The 19,799-nt window shown below is 35.9% G+C and overlaps 1 protein-coding gene and 1 pseudogene across 1 annotated transcript in view; one reads left to right on the forward strand and one right to left on the reverse strand.

Annotated features, from left to right (window-relative positions):
- Window positions 1-19,799, reverse strand: part of HYDIN (HYDIN, axonemal central pair apparatus protein) — a 351,593-nt gene that overhangs the window by 239,148 nt on the left and 92,646 nt on the right. The window contains exons 8-10 of the mRNA XM_023523662.1: window positions 17,414-17,538; window positions 6,098-6,299; window positions 172-355 (exon numbers count right to left, since the gene is read on the reverse strand). Coding sequence (XP_023379430.1) covers window positions 172-355; window positions 6,098-6,299; window positions 17,414-17,538 — 511 coding nt within the window. The remainder of the gene's footprint in view (window positions 1-171; window positions 356-6,097; window positions 6,300-17,413; window positions 17,539-19,799) is intronic.
- On the forward strand, window positions 7,500-7,618 carry LOC111731800 (annotated as a pseudogene).

Genomic DNA, 19,799 nt, shown 5'->3' on the forward strand with positions numbered 1-19,799 from the left:
AATTTTTACCATTAACCTTCATTCATTGTCTCATAGTGATAAGGCTCTTCAGATGGAATCTTTATGCTCTCAAAACTCACTGTATCAAACCAGAGTGAGTATTCTCATCAAAATAAGTCCTACACTCCCACTTATGTTTACCATATGGTCAGACTGTATGTATGTGCTCACCAGGGGCTCAACAGTGAAAATGTTATTCAAGAAGAGCACACTGTCTGCCCGAATCAGCTGTCTCTGATTCTCAAAGGTGCGGGAAATAATGGAAAGACGTTCTCGGAGAGAAGGATCAATAATGCACTCTTCAAGGAACTCATCGGTCTCATTCTTTTCCTCTTTGATCAGATCTTCACAGACCCTAAAGAAAAACAAGAAATGTGAGATTCATTCCAGTACCCCCATGAAGAACACTGTAAAGGGCTCCTCTGTAGTCCATCCTCCTGGGAATGGTTTCGCCCATCACCCTGGGGTGGTCCCTCCTTGAGCTAGCTGAGTGACCGTGTACTTTAACTTCTCAAGAGCCTCACTTTATTCTTTAGCCACTTCCTTCCAGAAGTCTTACCAGGCTTCCTGTCATTCTCAAAGGCCACTTGCTTACTCCCGAGCCTTTATGCATGTTTGGACAAGTATTTTATTTTAGGTAATTGTGTTTCTAGATTGTTTTTTAAATACTTAACATTTACCCAGCCTCTCACACTTCAAGGACAATTTCGTTTCTTTTAAACTTGCTTAGCTTTAATTCTTTCTTAGCTGTTAAGTTACCTGGAGAACACAATCTAGAACTAGCAAGGACTAGGTTTGGATACTGATTGTAATTATTTACTAGCTCTGTGACTTTGGTAGTTATCTATTTCCTCTAAGCCAGTGCCTTCATCTATAAAACAGAAATAATAGGAGCTCCTCTGTCATAAAGATATGTCAAGGATTAAAAGTGATCAAAGACCTGGTGCAGTTCCTGGGACAAAGCAGGTGCTCAATAAATACCAGTTTGCTCCCTGTGTCAACCACAGGCGATTACCTGTGGAAATTTAACCAAACTGGTATTATAAGCTGTAAAGTTTATAAAATGCTGAAAATACACCTAAAGACAGCTCCTTTTCTCTTTCTAGCTCTTCATATTACTAGCGATAGTTAAGAAAAGCAGCCTTCCCCAGCCCCTCTACTCCTTGTTGTCACCGAAGGTGTGTTCACATTACTCCTGGTATCAGTTACTTCATCTGAATTTCAAAGACTGAATTTTATCTCCTCCCAAGGCATTTGAGCATTTCCCCATCATGTTACTGGTATTACCAATGATGAGAAATGAATTCTTTAGCTCACTCAATGAGAGCCTGGGGGCAATGAATTCCTGTCCCAGCCCCAACTATTTTCTAAATAACTTTATGAAAACCATATGCTCAGCAAAGACAAATAACTCTTTTTAATAACTTTAGTGTTCAGGCTCCTTTGGCTATATAGTATAAAGATGTTGGAGAAATGGGTTCAGTGTGTTCTGGTTCCAAGGAATATAGCATTCTGTGCTTCCCTTTTATTGCTATTTGGGAAGCAGTGTCCAAGGTAACGAGGGCAGCAGTCCTATACTGTCGGCAGAGCAGCGCGAATTAAAGAGAGCTCAAACCACAGAAAGAAAGGAAACCATGACTTCTTGCAAGTGGAATTTATGATACCTATCTTTAAGAATAAATCCTAAAAAACAACCATGGATAAAAATAAAAACACAGCTACAAAGATGTTAATCGAAGTGCTAGCAATAACACAAAAAATGTGGGTAGATTGAAGGATTGGTTAAACAAATAATGTGAATCATGAACATTACATTTATTTAGGAGGTTAGCGGGAGTAGGGTGCAGGGATAAAATGCCTCGTACAGACCAAGGATGATAATGCTCCATGAATTGAGGAGTACGATTAACTCAGAAAACAAAAGAGAACAAAACAATTCCCAAATGTGGAGGGGCAGGAGTAGGTAGAGATAGGTACCACACGTCTTTCTCTTTGCCCTCCGATAGAGAACCAGAGCCGTGGTTGAGAGTGTAAGAAGGAAACGTGCAACAACACCTTGGGCTGGGTTGACTCCAACAAAAGCTTCTCTATATCTCAGTCTATTGTTTGGCCATTTGTCCTGCTGATATTTATGGTTTCCTGCTTTAGAGGTGGTTCTATTCTACAGATGAGGACACCTCTCATCAGAGAGTGTAACATACATCAGCCTTCCCTCTCGGTAAAACCATGGATTTAACCTATTTTCCCAACAGTATAGTAGCCACCAATGCCCATCACCGTCAAGCATCAAGTACAGTCCGGCCTATGGACTACAGTCAGTAGGGAAGACTTGTGTCTTGGGTACAGTAGCACTGAACCAGTAATGCCCCTCACCTTCAGGTGAAAGCGACTCTGCTCCTTTGCAGTGGCCCCAAGAGGTGGTAACTGGATGCTGAGGAGGTTAAAAACCAAAGCCTTCATGGCTGAGAGAAACACTCCCATGTGCACACCTGGCAATGGAAAGGATAAAGCCATCCTCCTTCAAAAGGACCATGAGACTCTGAACACTGAGCAACTCTGTGATGACTGTTATAAACTGAGGACTAGAGGTCCTCTTCTTGTTTACCACATACTATCTAAGTCTTCAGATTCCTATATTACCCTAGAGAAGGGAAGGGACCCCAAACACAACTAAGATTAAACTTATTACTACCTGGTGGTAGGCTCAAAGCCCAATTAAAACTGATCTATCTAAATGAACATATCATTTCCTACATCTGAATGTGGTGGAATAAATCCATGCTGACCACTTGTGAGGGGTCCATTGAGAATTCAAGGAATTACTGCATAGAGCAGATCTAGAATTAGAGCCAGCTGCTATTGAGATAATGGTCATGACCTTCATGGAGAACTGGGGAACAGAAATCCTCAAAAGTCTATGCTGAGTCTCTGAATATAATAAGCTGTAATAAGATTGAGAATGAAAGAATCCTGTAGTATGTTTCATAATCCCTCAGGACAAGGTGGAGGAAGTAAGGAGGGATAAATGCAGCCTCCACTGCTAAAGAAATTACTTTCTCTGCAAGTCCCAGAAAACCTTCAAAAAAGAGAAAGATCCAAAAGGTAATTTTTTTAAAGGTCCCTATATCTCATTCTAGAGGTTTAAATAAAAATGGAAAAAAAAACCTCAGAGCCCAGCACCTCTTCCTAGGGGGAGAGAAATCTTCATTTTCAGAGTCTAGACTCTGGAATTAGGCCAAGGTCTCCAAATCAGGACACATGTCCTAAGGTTGGTACCAATGTGTTGAGATATGTAGATAGAAAAGAAGTCATCCTTCCCAGAATGGAAATGATAAACTGCCAGGAATAGGGCTTCCTATTCCTGAGTAGGGCTGAAATTCCTCCAGTGGGAATTTTTGAAGTCTTGAGGGCATGGGTTAAAGCAATTAGCCTTCTCAAAGTAACCCTGGAGCAACTTTCAGATCCTGTAAGGTAAATGCCTCAGGACAAGCTTTAAACCATATTATAGCCGGAAAGCAGTGGACAGACTTTTTAGTCTCACCTAAAAGTCCATACTAAAGTTTTAAATCTTAGGTCCTTGGGGTGCTGCAAAGGAAAACTTTAATTTCTCAAAGTATGCATAGGCCCATTTAGCACAGATCCTCTCTGTTCCAAGTTCAAGACCAAAATCGACCTTTCTATATTTTTTAACTACAGAGGCTGATGAAAGAAGAAAAGGGAGAGGTTGCTCATAGTCAGGAGCAGGAGAGTTGAACAGCTCAAAAGAGGATTTATACCATTAGCTAGAGATCTGACTGCTGCTTCTCAGGGATAAGCAAACATCTGTCTACAAGCAAGCTACCAGAAAACATTCTACTGTGTCTGCCACTGATGTGTGGCCTGAGATATAACCTGAGGATTTGTGATGTGGAGGCGAAGGGTGCCCACATCCATAGCAAGAGCACTGCCACCTACAGAGAGGCAGCTATCCAGAGACAGGAACTAAATGTTCAGTAAAGGACAAATCTCTCTGTATTTGCCTTGCTTTTTGAGAGGATGGGCATTTCGTGGCCAGTTATGTCCAGGACAAGAATCCATGACTAATAATATGAGTTGCGTGGCATGCTTGGGGATATATCAAGGAACAAGAGAGGAATCAAAGAGAAGAGACAACCTGGACAAATAAGATATTAGGTCTATTTAATAAATGACCTATTTCCCTTCCAAATCAATTTCCCTTCTTGCCCCAGGCATTTGGCCCTAGGAGAGGAGAAAGGAGGGGGTAAGAAGCAGCACATTCAATCAACTCTTCACTTAGATCAACTAGTCGTTTGAAGAAACATGAGTTACGTTGTTATGTGTTACCCAAAGTGAAAATAGAGGTATTCTTATTTAGCCATCTGAAGCCACTTTTCAAGTTCATTGTTTAAGGGAGGGGCATGATTCTAGATGATAAAATTAGGCTTAGAGTCATGGTTATGAAAACGCTATCCCATATTATTTTCTTGCTACAAAAATATTGCTAGAGGAACTAATAGAAAGAGTAATGGAGATAGTGAAAGAAAGACAATACAAGAGAAAAGGAATAAGACCAAGATAATATTAAAGAGATACAGGTGTGAGTGTCATAGGTGGAGTGGGAGGAAAAAAGACGAGAAATATCCATACATGTGCAGTTGAAATTATATTCTCTATATCTTAGCATCTCTGATAGCAATTGGTTTCAATTTTTCTTCAGTTTCACTGTTGAAATTAACTTCCTTAAATACTTTTTGGATATAGGCATAGCATCAATCATGTCCTATACATATATAGTCAAACACAGAGAGCTGAAATTACAGCTGGCTCTCTGACAGTGTATACTCATTCTCCCCAAAAGATTATGCCTACAGGACAAACAGGATATTTAACGCTACATTTACTATTGTTCCTCTGTTTATACCTGCTCTCCCATTTTCTCTTTTAAACTCTTGGACCATTCTGATTGTTGGTACAGATACGTCAGCTGAGGAATCGAACAAACGAAGCAGTAGATGAGCGGTTTCCTATTGCCTTTTTAAACTACTGGTATTTCTCCACCATGAGGCAAACTAAAGTTTTTAGGCAGGAACGGCTTTTCTTTTCTACTATTTAAAGATGGCACAGTTGCAATCCAGTGATTAAAGCTCATTGTCTGAACGATGAAGCTTTTGGTCCACTGTGTCCCGTCATTGTCTCGGCTCCTTCTGATTCAATTAAGGGCAGCACAGTGGGGGATTTCTGCCTGGTTTCCATGGACCTAAGACTTTTATTTTTATCACATTCTAACTTGGTTTTAAACAAAGCTTTGAAGCTTCCCAGGGCTAATCTTTAATGAAACTGGAGAGGCAAATAAAAAAGGCTGAAATAAATTCCAATGAAAGCAGCAAAAGCCTAATTCAGGGAGGATGGAAGGAGTTTAAAAGAAGCTAGGGTAGAGCCAGTAAAAAAAATACTCAAAATTTCACAGTGAAGAGATTAGTTAAAAAGAGTTTGGTTTAACATTTTATTAATTTTCTCCACTGCCTGCAGTATCACTTTAAAAAGCAGGAGATTAAAGATACCAAGACGAAATCATTATTAAATTACATGGTTAGCAGGGATTCCATAATGCTACTAAAACTGAGAATATAAAAGCAGTTATATATGTAAGCCCTTTTTCCTCATTCTTATTTTCTGGAGATATCTTTTCACTGAAAAAAAAAAATTCTGCATTGATAGCAAGCCAAAAGAGATTATTTTAGAAACGCTATGAAACCTAATCAGTCTGGTTAGGGTTATGAAACAAAATACAGACATGTAGATTAGTTTTGAGAGAATAATAAAGAATGATATATTTGGTGTTTAAAATCTAGTAGTTTAGCTACTGATAAATTATAACCAGGTTAAGATTAACTGGGAAAGAACAATATTGTGTTCCACATAGCTCAAATCAAATTCTTTAAGTGCAACAGGAGCACCATACATTGGAATGATGTTATAAAATTTTGACATTGTCGAGTTGGTTAAAAATTTACCATAAAAGTCACTGATTTTTTTCATAATAACTTTGCTTTATGTTCTCCCCAATTACAGCATATCCGTGATTTTTCTTACAAACCTGTGCTTTTCTCTGTCTTCTTCTTCCTGGGCAGCAAATATCTTCCACTGGAAATGGGCAATGATGTTACTACGGTTGTAAATAGTTACAGTTCGCTGATTCGCCAGAGATATGTAGGTTTTCTCAATGATCAAAGAATTCTTGTCCAGCCTTATATTCACGTCTATGGCAGCTCCATACAGAGATACAAACACTTTTTCACCTAGAAATTTAGAAAGCATAAACACACTTTGAATGATGCTAGTAGGCTATTTTCCCCCCTACTGAAGTTAGAGAATACTGTATAAGCATTACACATTTCATTCTCTTTTTTCCCCCCATCAATCCAGAGGTCAGACATAATCAGAAAACTTAAATATTATGTTTGGTGTAATTACAGAGAATCAAACTATCTTGCTTAGTCATTATAAAAAATACATAAAATATGAATTGTTGTGATGGCTGCTATGAGATTTTTTTCTTCTTTGTAATAGTTTTAAATCCTATAGCCTGACCATGAGGGCACCTGAAATCTAGAATTATAACCATATGCCTTATCTCTATCTCAAGCACGAGCTGCATATCTGATTCTTAAAGTAACTGTACCAAGTATATCTGAGAAGAGCTAAGTCCAATCTAAGGGAATCAGGATAGAAGATTCAATAACTTCATTAATAGAAAACTGACTAATTCCTAAAAAACAGCAATGAAAACAAAACAAAAATGAAACACACATTACAAAACTAAAAAGACAGAAGTCACGTTTTAATTTAATTTTGTTAATGATAAGAACACCTTCATTTAGCATGGTAATTTAAGTCTCAGACTTGATTCAAGATGTGCCAATTGTCTTAATTCTAGGTGTATAAATGAAGGCCCTGATTCCAAGAAGACACAAATCTACAAACTATACTCTATCTGATCTGGGCAATGTCACAGGAAGTACGTAGAAAAAGAAAATACTTAAATAACATGAATGTTCTATTGATCTGTGCTGCTAAAGTTTTAATCAGCACCTAGAAAGCATTATGATCTGAACCTGATTTTTTAACAAATATTTTTGCATTATTTGCTATTGTAAGAACCACGCTGCCAGTTAGTAAATTCACAACAATATACATTGTAAATGTTCTTCAGGCCCTATCATTTTGAACACAGCAAAACTTTCCACTAAATTAAAAAAATAATAAAAAGTAAGGCATCCAGGCATTTGACTCTAAAATCTGAAATTTTTATTCAGAAAAATATACATAAAGTAAAAATTTCAAGTACTATACAAGTATATACCATGAAAATAAAATGTCTTCCTCCCCTTCATTCAATCGTAGGCCTGCTTTTTAGAGGTTAGTGCTGTTAATATTTTCATGTGCTTCCTTCCCAAATAAAAGTATGCACTCTCGTCAACTTTTAAACTTTCTAATGAGTCTACAGCCATGCCACCCTGAACAAGCTTGATCCTGTATGATCTCGGAAGCTAAGCAGGGTCGGGCCTGGTTAGTACTTGGATGAGAGACCACCTAGGAAGACCAGGTGTTGTAGGCATAAAAAAATAAAAAAAATAAGGGATTGTAAGCTGACAAGGTCTTTGCAATCTGTGAGGTCAACCAAAGGTTGCCTCACCTAAAAAAATAAATAAATAACTTTCTGATGAGTTAAATATAACAATATGATGGGTAAAAACTCATTGTTGCTATAATTTGCATATTCTCAATTCTCAATTATGGATGATGTTGAACATCTTTTCATGTATTAATTGGTTTTTTATATATATATATATATATTTTTTTTTTTTTCCCTCCCCTGTGAGATGCCTATTATGAGATGCCTATTATAGCGTTGGTCATTTTCCTTTTGAGTTCATCTTTTGCTTATTGATTTGTGAGATTTTTTTAATAATAAAAATTAGCTCTTTATCATATATGTTGCAACTTTTTTCTGTTGGATTTTTAATTTCTTAATGATGTCTTTCTGAATAAATGTTCTTAGTCTTTATGTAGCCTACTTATAATTATTTTCTTTCTGGCTTTTGAGAATAAGCCTAGATTTTCTTAAAAATTACATTGCATCTCAACTTCTACTTTCTCTTCAAAGTGGTTCTTTTCTTAATGAAATTAAAGTAACCATAAGCAGGTCTGGCCCAATGCACTATTTAAAATGAGACATGGGTGATTTTCTTTTTTCAGCAATGATAACTTAGGTTAACTGACTTTCCTGCTAGACATAACTTAAAAATCTGAACAAATGATGAATAAACATCTTCTTAAAAGCACTTCAGAGCCATATGATAATGCAAAACTATCAGGCCAAAACAGAACCCAAAGAGACAAATGAGCATGGAAGAATGTTTTGACCTGAGGATATACCACTCTTGGTAATTTTGAGCTATCAGCTATCATTCTTGTAAGGGCAGGAGAGACAGAAATCAAAGTCCTAAGCCTACAGAAGGGGAAGCTTAAGGGGGGAAAAAAAAAAAAAAGACTCTCCTCACCATAATCTGAGCCTCAAGGGACTGTACTCAAGATGAGGATGAAGTGGAAGTAGACGAGCCCTAGTACAGTTAAATATTATATTGTATTTGTCTGTGCCTTGCAGAGAACCTCAGTTTAGAAGTTGTGGACTGGCTTTGCCCTCAGAAACCTGAAAGAAGCAACTCATTTCTCTTTGGAGAAAGGTACCTGTATCCAAAGTTTCAAAACTGTTGATTATTTAAAAAAAAAAAAAAAAAAACCCACATAGCCAAACATAACCAAGCAGGCAAAGAAACAACATTCTGTAAGTTAGAACCTACAGATAAAAGATAAACAGAAACAGATCCACAAAAATCAGATACCAGAATCATCATATAAACCAATTACATTTAGTAATTTAAAGAAACAAAGAATGAGCTTAACTATACACAAGGCATAGGAAATAAAAAACTAGAAAATTTGAAAAAGAGCCACACTCTAGGCTCTTAAAAAAATAAAATAAAATAACCTAAAAATTAAAATCTCTAGAAATATGAGAATTTTATTAATTTTATGAAAAAATTAGTGAAATAAAAGTTGGTTCAGAAACTACAAAAGGCAATGGGAGAAAATTAAAATACATGGAAAATGCACGATGAATAGGTAAAAGAATAGGTAGATGGAGTGAAATGATATAAAAGTGTTGAGCTGGAAACTCAGGAGAGGAAAGAGATAATGATGCGAAGACAATATTTCAAGAAATGATAGTTAAGGGTTTTCTAAGGGTTTCTCAAATCATTGGTTTAATAATGAACTTTGTAGAAAAAAGTGCTATTGAGATAACTTGGTAGCCATGTAGAAAAATGATATTAGAACATCAGAATAAAAGTCAAGAGAATCAAATATTTAAATGTTCAATGTGAAACCATAAAAGTAGAACAACATAACTTTAGAGTTTTTGTAAATTTTCTACAACTTTTAAAGTTTTCTGACTGTGACTCAAAACCCAGGTCCCTCTAAAAAAGATTAAGAAAAGTGATTACATAAAAAAGAAAAAAGAAATTCTGCATGGAACAAAAATTCATAAGCAAAAACAAAAGAAAAACTGGGTAAAATATTTGCAACTTGTATCTGAGACAAAAGAAGTAAATCCCCAAATATATAAATAGCTCTTAGAAATCAATAAGACAATCCAATAAAAGAATGGGATAGAATTGTGAAAAAAAGAAATACAAAGGTCCCCTATTTAGATGTTCAATTTTACTCCTAATAAAAGAAACACAACTGAAGATGTACTTATATACCACTCTCCCCATAAACTGGCAAAAAAAAAACCCCAAAAGTTTGAGAACATAATTTGTTTTCAAGGCTGTGGTGAAAAGGCACTCTCATACACTACAGTGGGAATGCAAAATGGTACCATTTTCCCCCAATCCATGGAATTAATTTGGTGACATGGATCAAAATATCTATCAATATTATAAAACCATTTATCTTCTGGCCCACTTCCAAGAATTTATCCTATAGATGAGTCAGAACAAGATCAAGGATATTCATTACAGCATTGTCTTAATAACAATAGAGTGCAAATGACCAAAGTATCCATCAAGAGAAGGCCAGTTAAATAACTTGTGCTACACCTATAAGTAGAATATTGTACAGGTGTTAAAAAGTACACAGTGATATAGAACTCCAGGATATATGGTTAAGTAGAAAAAGCAAGGTTTAGAACAATTTACATAGTATGTTATTTTTGTATAAGGGGAGAATATTAAAATATGTATTCATGTTTGCATCTATTTGCATAAAAACACTGGAAATATATATAAGAAACCAATAAAATGAGAGCAAGGTGGGTTGAATGATGTAGGGTTGAAATAACACCTTTCAATATATACTTTGAAATATTTATTTTTTGAACATATGAATACTTTACTTATCCAATATCTTAATGTAAAAGGGGATTATAGGGCCTCAGGAAACTTGTAATAGCACTAATAATGGGAGAAATATAAAATAAAATAAAATAACATTTCATAACATCACATTAACAAAAATCAAATAGTTTGACACTGCAGTTTTGGCAGTATATTGGCAAGGATGTGGAAAAGCAACAATTTTCATATGCTGCTGATGGAAATAAAAATTGGTAAAACCACTTGACTAATCAATTTAGTATCCAGTAAATCTCAAGATTCATTTGCCCTATAACTCAGCAATTGTACTTTTAAATATTTATCCTTAGGGACAATCTAATACAACTGCACAGAACATATAAAAGAAACTAATTGCAGCACTGTTTGTAATAGCAAAAAAAAATAAGACTATCCTAATATTCAATAAGAGAATACATAAATTATAGTAATTTCAAATGCTGGAGTGTTTGCATTAGTTAAAATAAATCAGAGCTATCTGTTTAAATCTTTAAAACACAATATTGAATGAAAAAGTCAAGTTGGAAAATGATACATACAGTATTATATCATTTATGTGAAATTTAAAACTACTTGAGACAATAGTATATATTGCTTATGGATAAATAAATATGTTGGAATAGCATAAAATGCAACCAATACAGTTCCTCTGAGGACTAAGACATGGGAATTAGATCAAGAAATGATAACAAGGTGACTTCAAATCTATAATCAGTTATCCATAATATAATACATCTGAAAGAAACGTGTAGAGCAAAATGCTGAGATGTGTTAAATAGAATGGCTGTTGATTATATTATATCTGTGGGTTTGTGGTCATTTGAAGCATTTCATTATTTAAAATCAAGGAAAAGATACGTCACACAAATTTAGGGGTCAGTGAAATTAACGTCATCAACTTGAGCTGCTTGCTGCAAAACAGTTCCTTCCCAGAAATACAGCAAGGGCCACTATATTCTTTTCTAGAACCATCTAATATTCATTTTTTCACCACTATCTTCCAAAAATCATCACATATGCAAAGTGAAGGGAACAATAACTCTTTTCTTGTTCCCACAGCTGTTGAAGTGCTTGCTTTTTACACCTACTTTTGTGAAGACAAACTTAAAAAGGGTCTCCTGCCCCTAGCTACTTAGAAGACTGATGGGATGGAGGGCATGTTATGCCTACGAGAATGGATAAGGTTGCTGTGCCTCAACAATCGTGTCCTTGGAGCACTGTGCCCACACACTGGCTCCTTTGGGGTTTCTGGGGTTCAATGCCACAATCACTGTAGATGAGGTTAGCTACCATCATTTCTTACGTCCTAATAAAGACATATTTTGTGGAAGGTCTCATTACCTCTTGCTAGTTTTGCTCTTATCAATCTTGCAAAAACAAATATGAACAAAACTAATATTATCAAAAAAAAAAGTGAAGCTAGCTATATACATAATACATTTCATACTGTGGTTTCAGTACTTTCAGACAGCAGAGGACAGTAAATGAAATATATGAGTGGAGCCCTTGATTCTCTAGAGAACTAAAAAGTTGATAGATGGAGTATTTCTCATCTCTTGGTCTCAGCAAGGTCAAATTCACCAGTCAAATGAATTGCTAAATCAAACTTCTTTGGAAGTTCTCTTTTTCTGAAGGGTTCAGGAAACAAATTATGGGTCTAGACTGAATTCACCCAGCACATCAGTGGCAATACCAAAATTGGTATTTTTAATCTGCAATAAGGAGGTATAGGATTATAGGAAAAGTGCTGGACTCAGATGGTGCCAAAGACCTGGGTTCAAATCCCAGCTTTCCTTAAGTGTACAGTCGTTCAATGTCTCTGGGCTTCGGTTCGCTGATCTCTACAACGAAGGTAGTTAAATAGATGTCCTCTAATGTCCCTTTAAACACTAAAACCTAATGACGTGGGAGTCTTCACTTTCTGTGTAATTTATGGACCTTATTCCACTTCCCTAAACAATCCCTGACCATCTGTGTTCTCGCTTCTGCTATTCCCAGTCCTAAGTTATGGAATAAGAAACAATAAGAAACAGAAAAGAAAACCAGATCAAAAAATATTTCCACTGCCTCTAAGTCATGTTAAAACATTTGCTTCTTTTTCAACAACTATATTTTGTTAGATTTTCTAATTATAACAGCACACATTTATAATAATCACATAATTGAAACAAAGTTTATGCAGGTAAGTCTGCATAGGTATACTCAGATATGTATTATTAAGCAGTTTCAAGATATCATATCACATTCCATTACTTACTATACTATATTTTGATATTCCCTTATTGGCCTTAGGAGAAAAAATAATTTCTTTATGGTTTATTAGAGTAAAATACATAAATGACCATAAGCTGCTCTGTGAAGTACTAATATTATGACTGCTTGTATATTTAATAACAATACATCACCACACCCTTAGGGGAAAAGCCTACTTGACAACTTCTGACTCCTGAACTGAAATATCTCCTCTTCAGTAAGACACACGATACTTTTTAAAATGCTGAATAAGTGCATTAGCTCTATATCTTGATTATGCCAGTGGTTAATGTCACCTCTAAGATGACAGCAACCTCACTAGGCACTAAAGAAAAACACTGCTATGTTCTTACATCTAGTGTTCATTCAAGTAACCAAAGGTTCAATAAGAATGTCTCTTTTAAAAGCCTGTTCTGAATACCAATATCTCTTTAACTGCAAGAACACTGCTTCAAACTCTAGTTGTTGAAAAAGCAAAACCCCCTGGCTGCATTTAATCAGGAATATATCCAGTGGAGGATCGGCAACTAAAGGGCATAAACACAACTGTTAGAAGTGTGATTGAGTACTTCCCACTGAGGAGTATAAATGTTCCTCCTTCTGGAACATTGTTTGAGGAAGTATGAAGAAAACCCATGTTAAATTTCCCTCCTTGAATCAATTTATACTTCAAACAGCTGCAGAAAGTTCAATTAGATGCTTATTTAGGGAGATGGGAAGCCAATGATCATGGCTGCTTGAAAAGGCTGCATAATTAATTATTCAGGCGGTCATTACCACTTTCCACTAATGAAAGCTTGGCTATAGGTTCTGGTCATTGATAACCCACAATAAAGATGAAAGCATATTCTTATCGGCAGTTCATTTCATGTAAAGAAAATTGCTAGAAGACAGTTTACCTCTGTCTGCAATCTTTAGAAAATGACTTTATTCATGAACCAAAGTTGATATTAGAACCTCAGGGTATGGAAATTAACTTTTCCATGGATGATTAACTTTTAATACACAAATATTAATTTTCTTTAGCACAGAATTATAAATGTAAGTATGATGTCAATCCAAGTACTTACATAAAAGTAAAATTCAGATTGAGGAACGCTGGGAGAATGCAGCTGCATTTCAAAGTCAAGGGATTTGACTTTGCATATGTAGTGATATGTAGTAAAAATGTATATGTAGTAACATGAGAGATTAGCCCTAAACTTCAAACAATCTGAAGTTCCATTAACAGGAGAATAGATACAGTGGAATAATGCTCAGGAGTAAAAAGGAAATTACTGATAACACACAACATGAAAAAACCTGAAAAACATATGTCATATAAAAGACATCAGTCACAAAAGAATATATACTGTATTGGTTTGTTTATTTTAAATCCAGCAATAAGCAAAACTAATATAAGATGATAGAAATCAGAACCTCTAAAATGGGGGATGAATGAATTGACTGTAAAGGGGCATGAAGGAACTCTCTGAGGTGACAGATGTTCCATATCCTGAATGGAGTGGTGGTTACAGAGGTATTTACACTTGTCAAAACTCATCAGACTGTATATTTAAGATTTGTGCATCTTATTGTATCTATATTATACCTCAATAAAAATATAATTAAAGTTACATCAAAACCCAATGACTATGTAAGACTAAATCTAACCATAATGTTCAAGATTTCTACCCAGAAAACTACTACTGAGGGTAATTAAATAAAACCTAAATACATGGAAGGATAAACCATGTTTATAGTATAATATAAAGAGAATCATAAAGTAGTAGGAAAGGATGAACTACCTTATAAATAATGCTGAACAGATATAGATATAAATTGGAGTCAGTCTTAAGCAGCAAATTAAACTGGAGATTGAAACATCTAAAATACTCAATAAAATATTTTTTAAATTTCTTTAAAAATAAGGACATCAAAGTAAAGTGAAGAATAGCAGGAAATAATGTAGTGCAAAGGCTTTTTGCCCTAATGGCTTTTGTTAACTCTTGAACTCGTATTTTAACTATTGCTTTGTGTGCCTAGGATAGCAGATAAAGTCCAGGGTCCAGTCAAAGGGGAAATGCTAAATCCAAAATTTACAAAGCATGAAGGTATACAAGATATGATGGGGTTCAGGACACACTACCCCAACATATGGCACCTTGGCATATTGAATATTTCAAGATGAAGGAATCTGAGAAATGGCAGATGCAGGAAGGATTTTCTGACCTTCCCTTGAGGCAGGTCATAAGATCCTCGTGTGAGAGGGGACCTCCTATGCTGAGATGACAGGAGCATCCTTATCTGCAAAGGCTGAGGGATACTGAGAGGAATCTGAACAAACAGGCCTTGCTGTTTCCCCCAGTTTACTACATTTAGCTCATACTCTCTTTTGTTCTATCATATTTTTCTACAACTGTCCACTCTCCATCAAACCTAGTACAAAAACACTCAGGTTTAACCACTTCTTCAGGTCTTCATTTCCTTATGAATGGCTCCCATTTCACATAAAACTTATATTAAATAAATTTGTATGTTTTTCTCTTGTTCATCTGTCTTTTGTTACAGGGGCCCAGCCAAAAACCTAGAAGGGTAGAAGAAAAAGCTATTTTTCCTCCTCTACATATACCATGGTTGAAAACCATCAGAAACAAAAAACAGCAAGAGAGAGAGAGAGAGAGAGAGAGAGAGAGAGAGAGAGAGAGATGGATAGACGGATAGATATAGATAGATAGATGATAGATAATGTAGAATTATCAGATACAGAATATGATTAACTATGTTTAATATATATTTTAAGAAATAAAAGGGAAACTTGAAAAATGAAAGAGTAGAGAACAATTTTATTTAACAAGAACCAAATAAAATTTCTAAAATGAAAATAATTATAATTGAAAAATTAAAAGTCAGCAGATGAGACTTCACTAATGAGGAAATTATTGAATGGATAAGAAGAAAGTATCCAGAGACATCTACAGTGACAAAGAAATAGAAAACATAAAATAGAGGTTGAAAGGAATAAATAATAGAATAATAAAAGATTAAGTAATAGAATCATAGAGTAACTAACTAGAATTCCAGTACAAGATAATAAAATGAAGAAGAGCCAATAATCTATATAAGAAAAAAAAAAAAAAACATTGTCCCTACTTCACACATACACAAAAGTGAAATCAAAAATCAATCATTAACCTAAACAACTACCCTTCTAAATAACCATAGGAGAATACGTTCATGATCTTGGAGAAGGTGAATATTTCTTAGCAAAAAAGGAAAAAGCATTAATCGCAAAAGAAAAAAATTGATAATGTGATTTTCATCAAAATTAAAAATTTCCACTCATCAAGAAATATTAAGAAAATGAAAAGGTGAGCTACAGACTGAAAGAAAATATTAGCAATACATACATCTGACAAATGACTAGTATACAGAATATCAAGTTATAAAGTACTCTTACAAATTAATAAAAGGGAAAACAACTCAAAATGAGTAAAAGGCTTAAAAATACACTTCATTAAAAAAGATATGTGAATGGCTAGTAAGCACATGAAAAGGTGCTCAACATGATTAATCACTAGAGATATGAAAATTAAAACCACCAGGAGATATCACTACACCACTAGTATGTGTAAAATGAACAATACACTACGTGTTGGTGAGGATGAAACTGGAACTCTCACGCTTTGTTGGTGGGAGTGTAAAATGGCACAGCTACTTTGGAAAAAATCAATGTTTCTGATGTGTCATAAACTGTGCTTTTAACCTTCCACTGTTGGTTTACATGGGCCAAAACTTCTCCCTTTGCTTAAGCTAGTTCAGGTTCCGTTTCTCTTGCTTGCAGCCAGTGAATTATGGCCAACACTAAAAGATAAGAAATATAGAGTGTAACTATGGTTATGTGTTGTTATTTTGTACGATATGCAGCCACGACCACTTAACCACATGTCCTTAGGCAACAGCTTGAATTGTCCTGCTCAGATATGTGTCATTTGTTGCTATTCCCCTGGCTGTGCAAGTCTGTCTTCTCCCTACAATGTCCTTCTGAGACAATCTGGATCAATCAATGTGAATGGGTAAAAAAGATGTGAGGAGGAAATGAGAAAAATTATGAAATAATAAATGGCAATGGTAAAATATTAATTTCAAAACCAGATTTGGAGACTTGCATAATGTACATGCAGTCTGCATGACTATCTTAAAATTAAATACTTGCGAAAACCATGTATAATTTTCAAGAAAATGCTAGTGGCAATAGTCAGAGTCCTATATTTAAGTAAGATATTTGCATATTCTAAGGATTAAAGTAACTGGATCTTACATAGACTAGTGGGCACATATAAGACCATTCTGAACTGGAGTTTACATTTTTAAAATGTTAGACAAAATGCAGCAATAAATCAAATGGAAAACACATGGGAGATTAAGTTACTTTCAAGTTCTATTTACATATTAATAATCTCAACCTACTAGTGTGACATCTGGGTATAGGTTCCTTCCTAAGCTATGTATTTCTGAGGCTTTCAAGCATTGGAGAAACCAGTCAGGTAGGATTTATATCTGCCTCAACATTATTTCTGTTGGAGGTGTTCATTCTTTTGGTCTTTACCTTGAGAATCATAGCTTACTCTAATGCAGCCAAAATTACCATTTCCTATTTTATTTCATCATATTTTCCATCTGACCTTTCGTAACACATAGAACTTTTAACAAATAATGCATACCTGTGTCGTAATACACAATAAGCCTTTTGCTGTGATTGCCCACAGTCTTTGGCTCAAAATCCACTTCCAGTTGCATGGACTCTCCCACATTAAGGGTTCCAAACGATGGCTCTACAGAGAAAGGCCTGCAACACACATGAGACGCACCATCAGAACACATTCTTGACTAGTATGAGGGAAGGAGGAGCTGATACATCTGCAGACAGTTCAGACTTAACACTATATTTCAGTGATTCAGAAGTAGACTTTTCCCCGTGATGTGAAAGAACTTTAGTTTTCATGTTAAAATAACAGTAACAGATCAGGAAATTCAAGAGAAACTTAAATGACACAATAATATTCTCGTTTATGTCTTCGCCATTCAGCCATCCTTTTAACATTCATTGAGTTTGTTTCAATAAGGGACAAACTTACAACACGTATGCAAATACTGTAATTTGCAAAAGAACAGTACCTTCAAGGGGATAAAAATCAAGTTTTGTAAGAGTTTAGAGAAAAGAGTGCTTCATAATGGAAATATATATCAGAGTCCCAAAGAAAACTGATCACAGAATCACATAAGGCTAATATGAGGGCAGTTTAACAAAGTGTCTATTTAAAGGAGGAAAAGGGTATAGGGGAACTACAAGAGGTAACTCATTCATCCAAGCTTATTAACAACAGAGCTGTTACTCTAGGCCCAAAGAGCCAAGGAGAAGGAGTGGTATTAAAACCCATAAGAGTTCTAAGAGAATGCTACCTTATGAGGAGCAAGGAGCTTTAGTCAAGACAGCCAGCCAGCCCCATTTTTCTCCCTAGTGTGTTCACAGAGAACACACTAGGGAGAAAAATGTCCTGACCTCAAATCTTCCTGTCTGATTGTCTACTGGGAATCCCATTGACTGAATCCAACTGGAAGCCAAAGGCATAGGAGCCTGATGACCTATGCCATACAGGTCAGCATCCTGGGTGAGGGCAAGATGGAGATGGGTGGAAAGCATTTGGAAAGGCAACTTAGGAACAGGTTCTATGCCTTGAAAATAGAATTGGGGCATGTAGACACTATGGGAAGGTAGGATGGATTTGGAAACAGGAAATAGTTTTAATTGCCCTGGAAGAAAGTATTAAGAGAGAAACCGGATCCAATCATGAAGTATCTTAATTAAGAGTTTTCCTTTGAAATAGGAACCCCAGCCCATTTAATTATTTTCATGGTCCATTTCACTTCTTCCAATTGCTAGTTTTTCAAAACAATGTACCTGGCAGACTCAGCTGTTTCTGACTATTTCTTTATATGACGATAATTTTTGAAGTCTTCATTCCTTAAATCTTCCCTTAGATAATGAAATCAATTTCCAAAAACCTGAGCTTTGTTCTATGAGTGTACAGAGCTTATGGTAAAGATTGCACTTAGTACCTGTGGGTACCTGAACTTATTACTTTGGGACCTCTAGTGCTTCCCCCGACAGGCAATTGTTTATTTTCTGTGGTGCACTCTCCTTTCACGTCTTTATTTTCCCATTCCTTGGTCTGTCCTTTTCCCATAACTACAGTACCAAGCCTCCAGTGAAGCCCAGGAATTGCTGTAGAGGTACTGGTTACTGGCCTAGATTCAACTGAATAAGTTCAAAACCCAGCTCTGCCATGACCTTGAGCAAGTCATTGAACCTTGAGTTTCCTTATCTATAAAATGAGGGTAATGGCACGACCTACTTCATAGGGTTGTAGTGAGGACTAATGGAGCTGATATAGGTAAAGTTCTTAGAGGAATGCCTGGCAAACAGGAGGTGCTAAACAAGTATTTATTATTTTTGTTATCTCCCTCACTGGCAGCCCCTAGATGGAGGATGCTCCTGGGTATGATCTTGGGTATTTAGATGAGTTCAAGTTTTTATAATTCTCCTCTCAATGCTTCACATTGCTCTAGAGATTTTGTAAAACACACACACACACACACACACACACACACACACACACACTAACATACCAATCTCTTGTTCAAACATCTACAGTCATCCTCAAAATCTATATAATAAAGTTCAAAGTCCTAGGCACTTGAGGTCCCACACAATCTGCTCCCGAGCAGTTTTTGCGCTCTCATTAAACACACACATCTGTCCAAATATCGCATACGCCTGTCACATTCCAAGTCATGGTGGGGTGGGATGGGACAGAAGGGCTTTAGTCTCTTTACCCATAATCTCCCCTAGAACTGCACTTCTCCCTGCCAATCAGACTGTGCCCCTCTACACAGATATTCCAGAACTGAGGAGGTCACATAGGAATACTCACCATTTTCCACATGTCATACTCCTTCCACAGTCACTTGTCATAGCCCAGAGTCAAAATCACCTCTTAAATAGAATCTTCCCTGATTCCCCCTCTTGTTAATAATGTCTCCTTCCTC

This window comes from Pteropus vampyrus, unplaced genomic scaffold, assembly GCF_000151845.1.
Source record: "Pteropus vampyrus isolate Shadow unplaced genomic scaffold, Pvam_2.0 Scaffold399, whole genome shotgun sequence".
Classification (NCBI taxonomy): domain Eukaryota; kingdom Metazoa; phylum Chordata; class Mammalia; order Chiroptera; family Pteropodidae; genus Pteropus; species Pteropus vampyrus.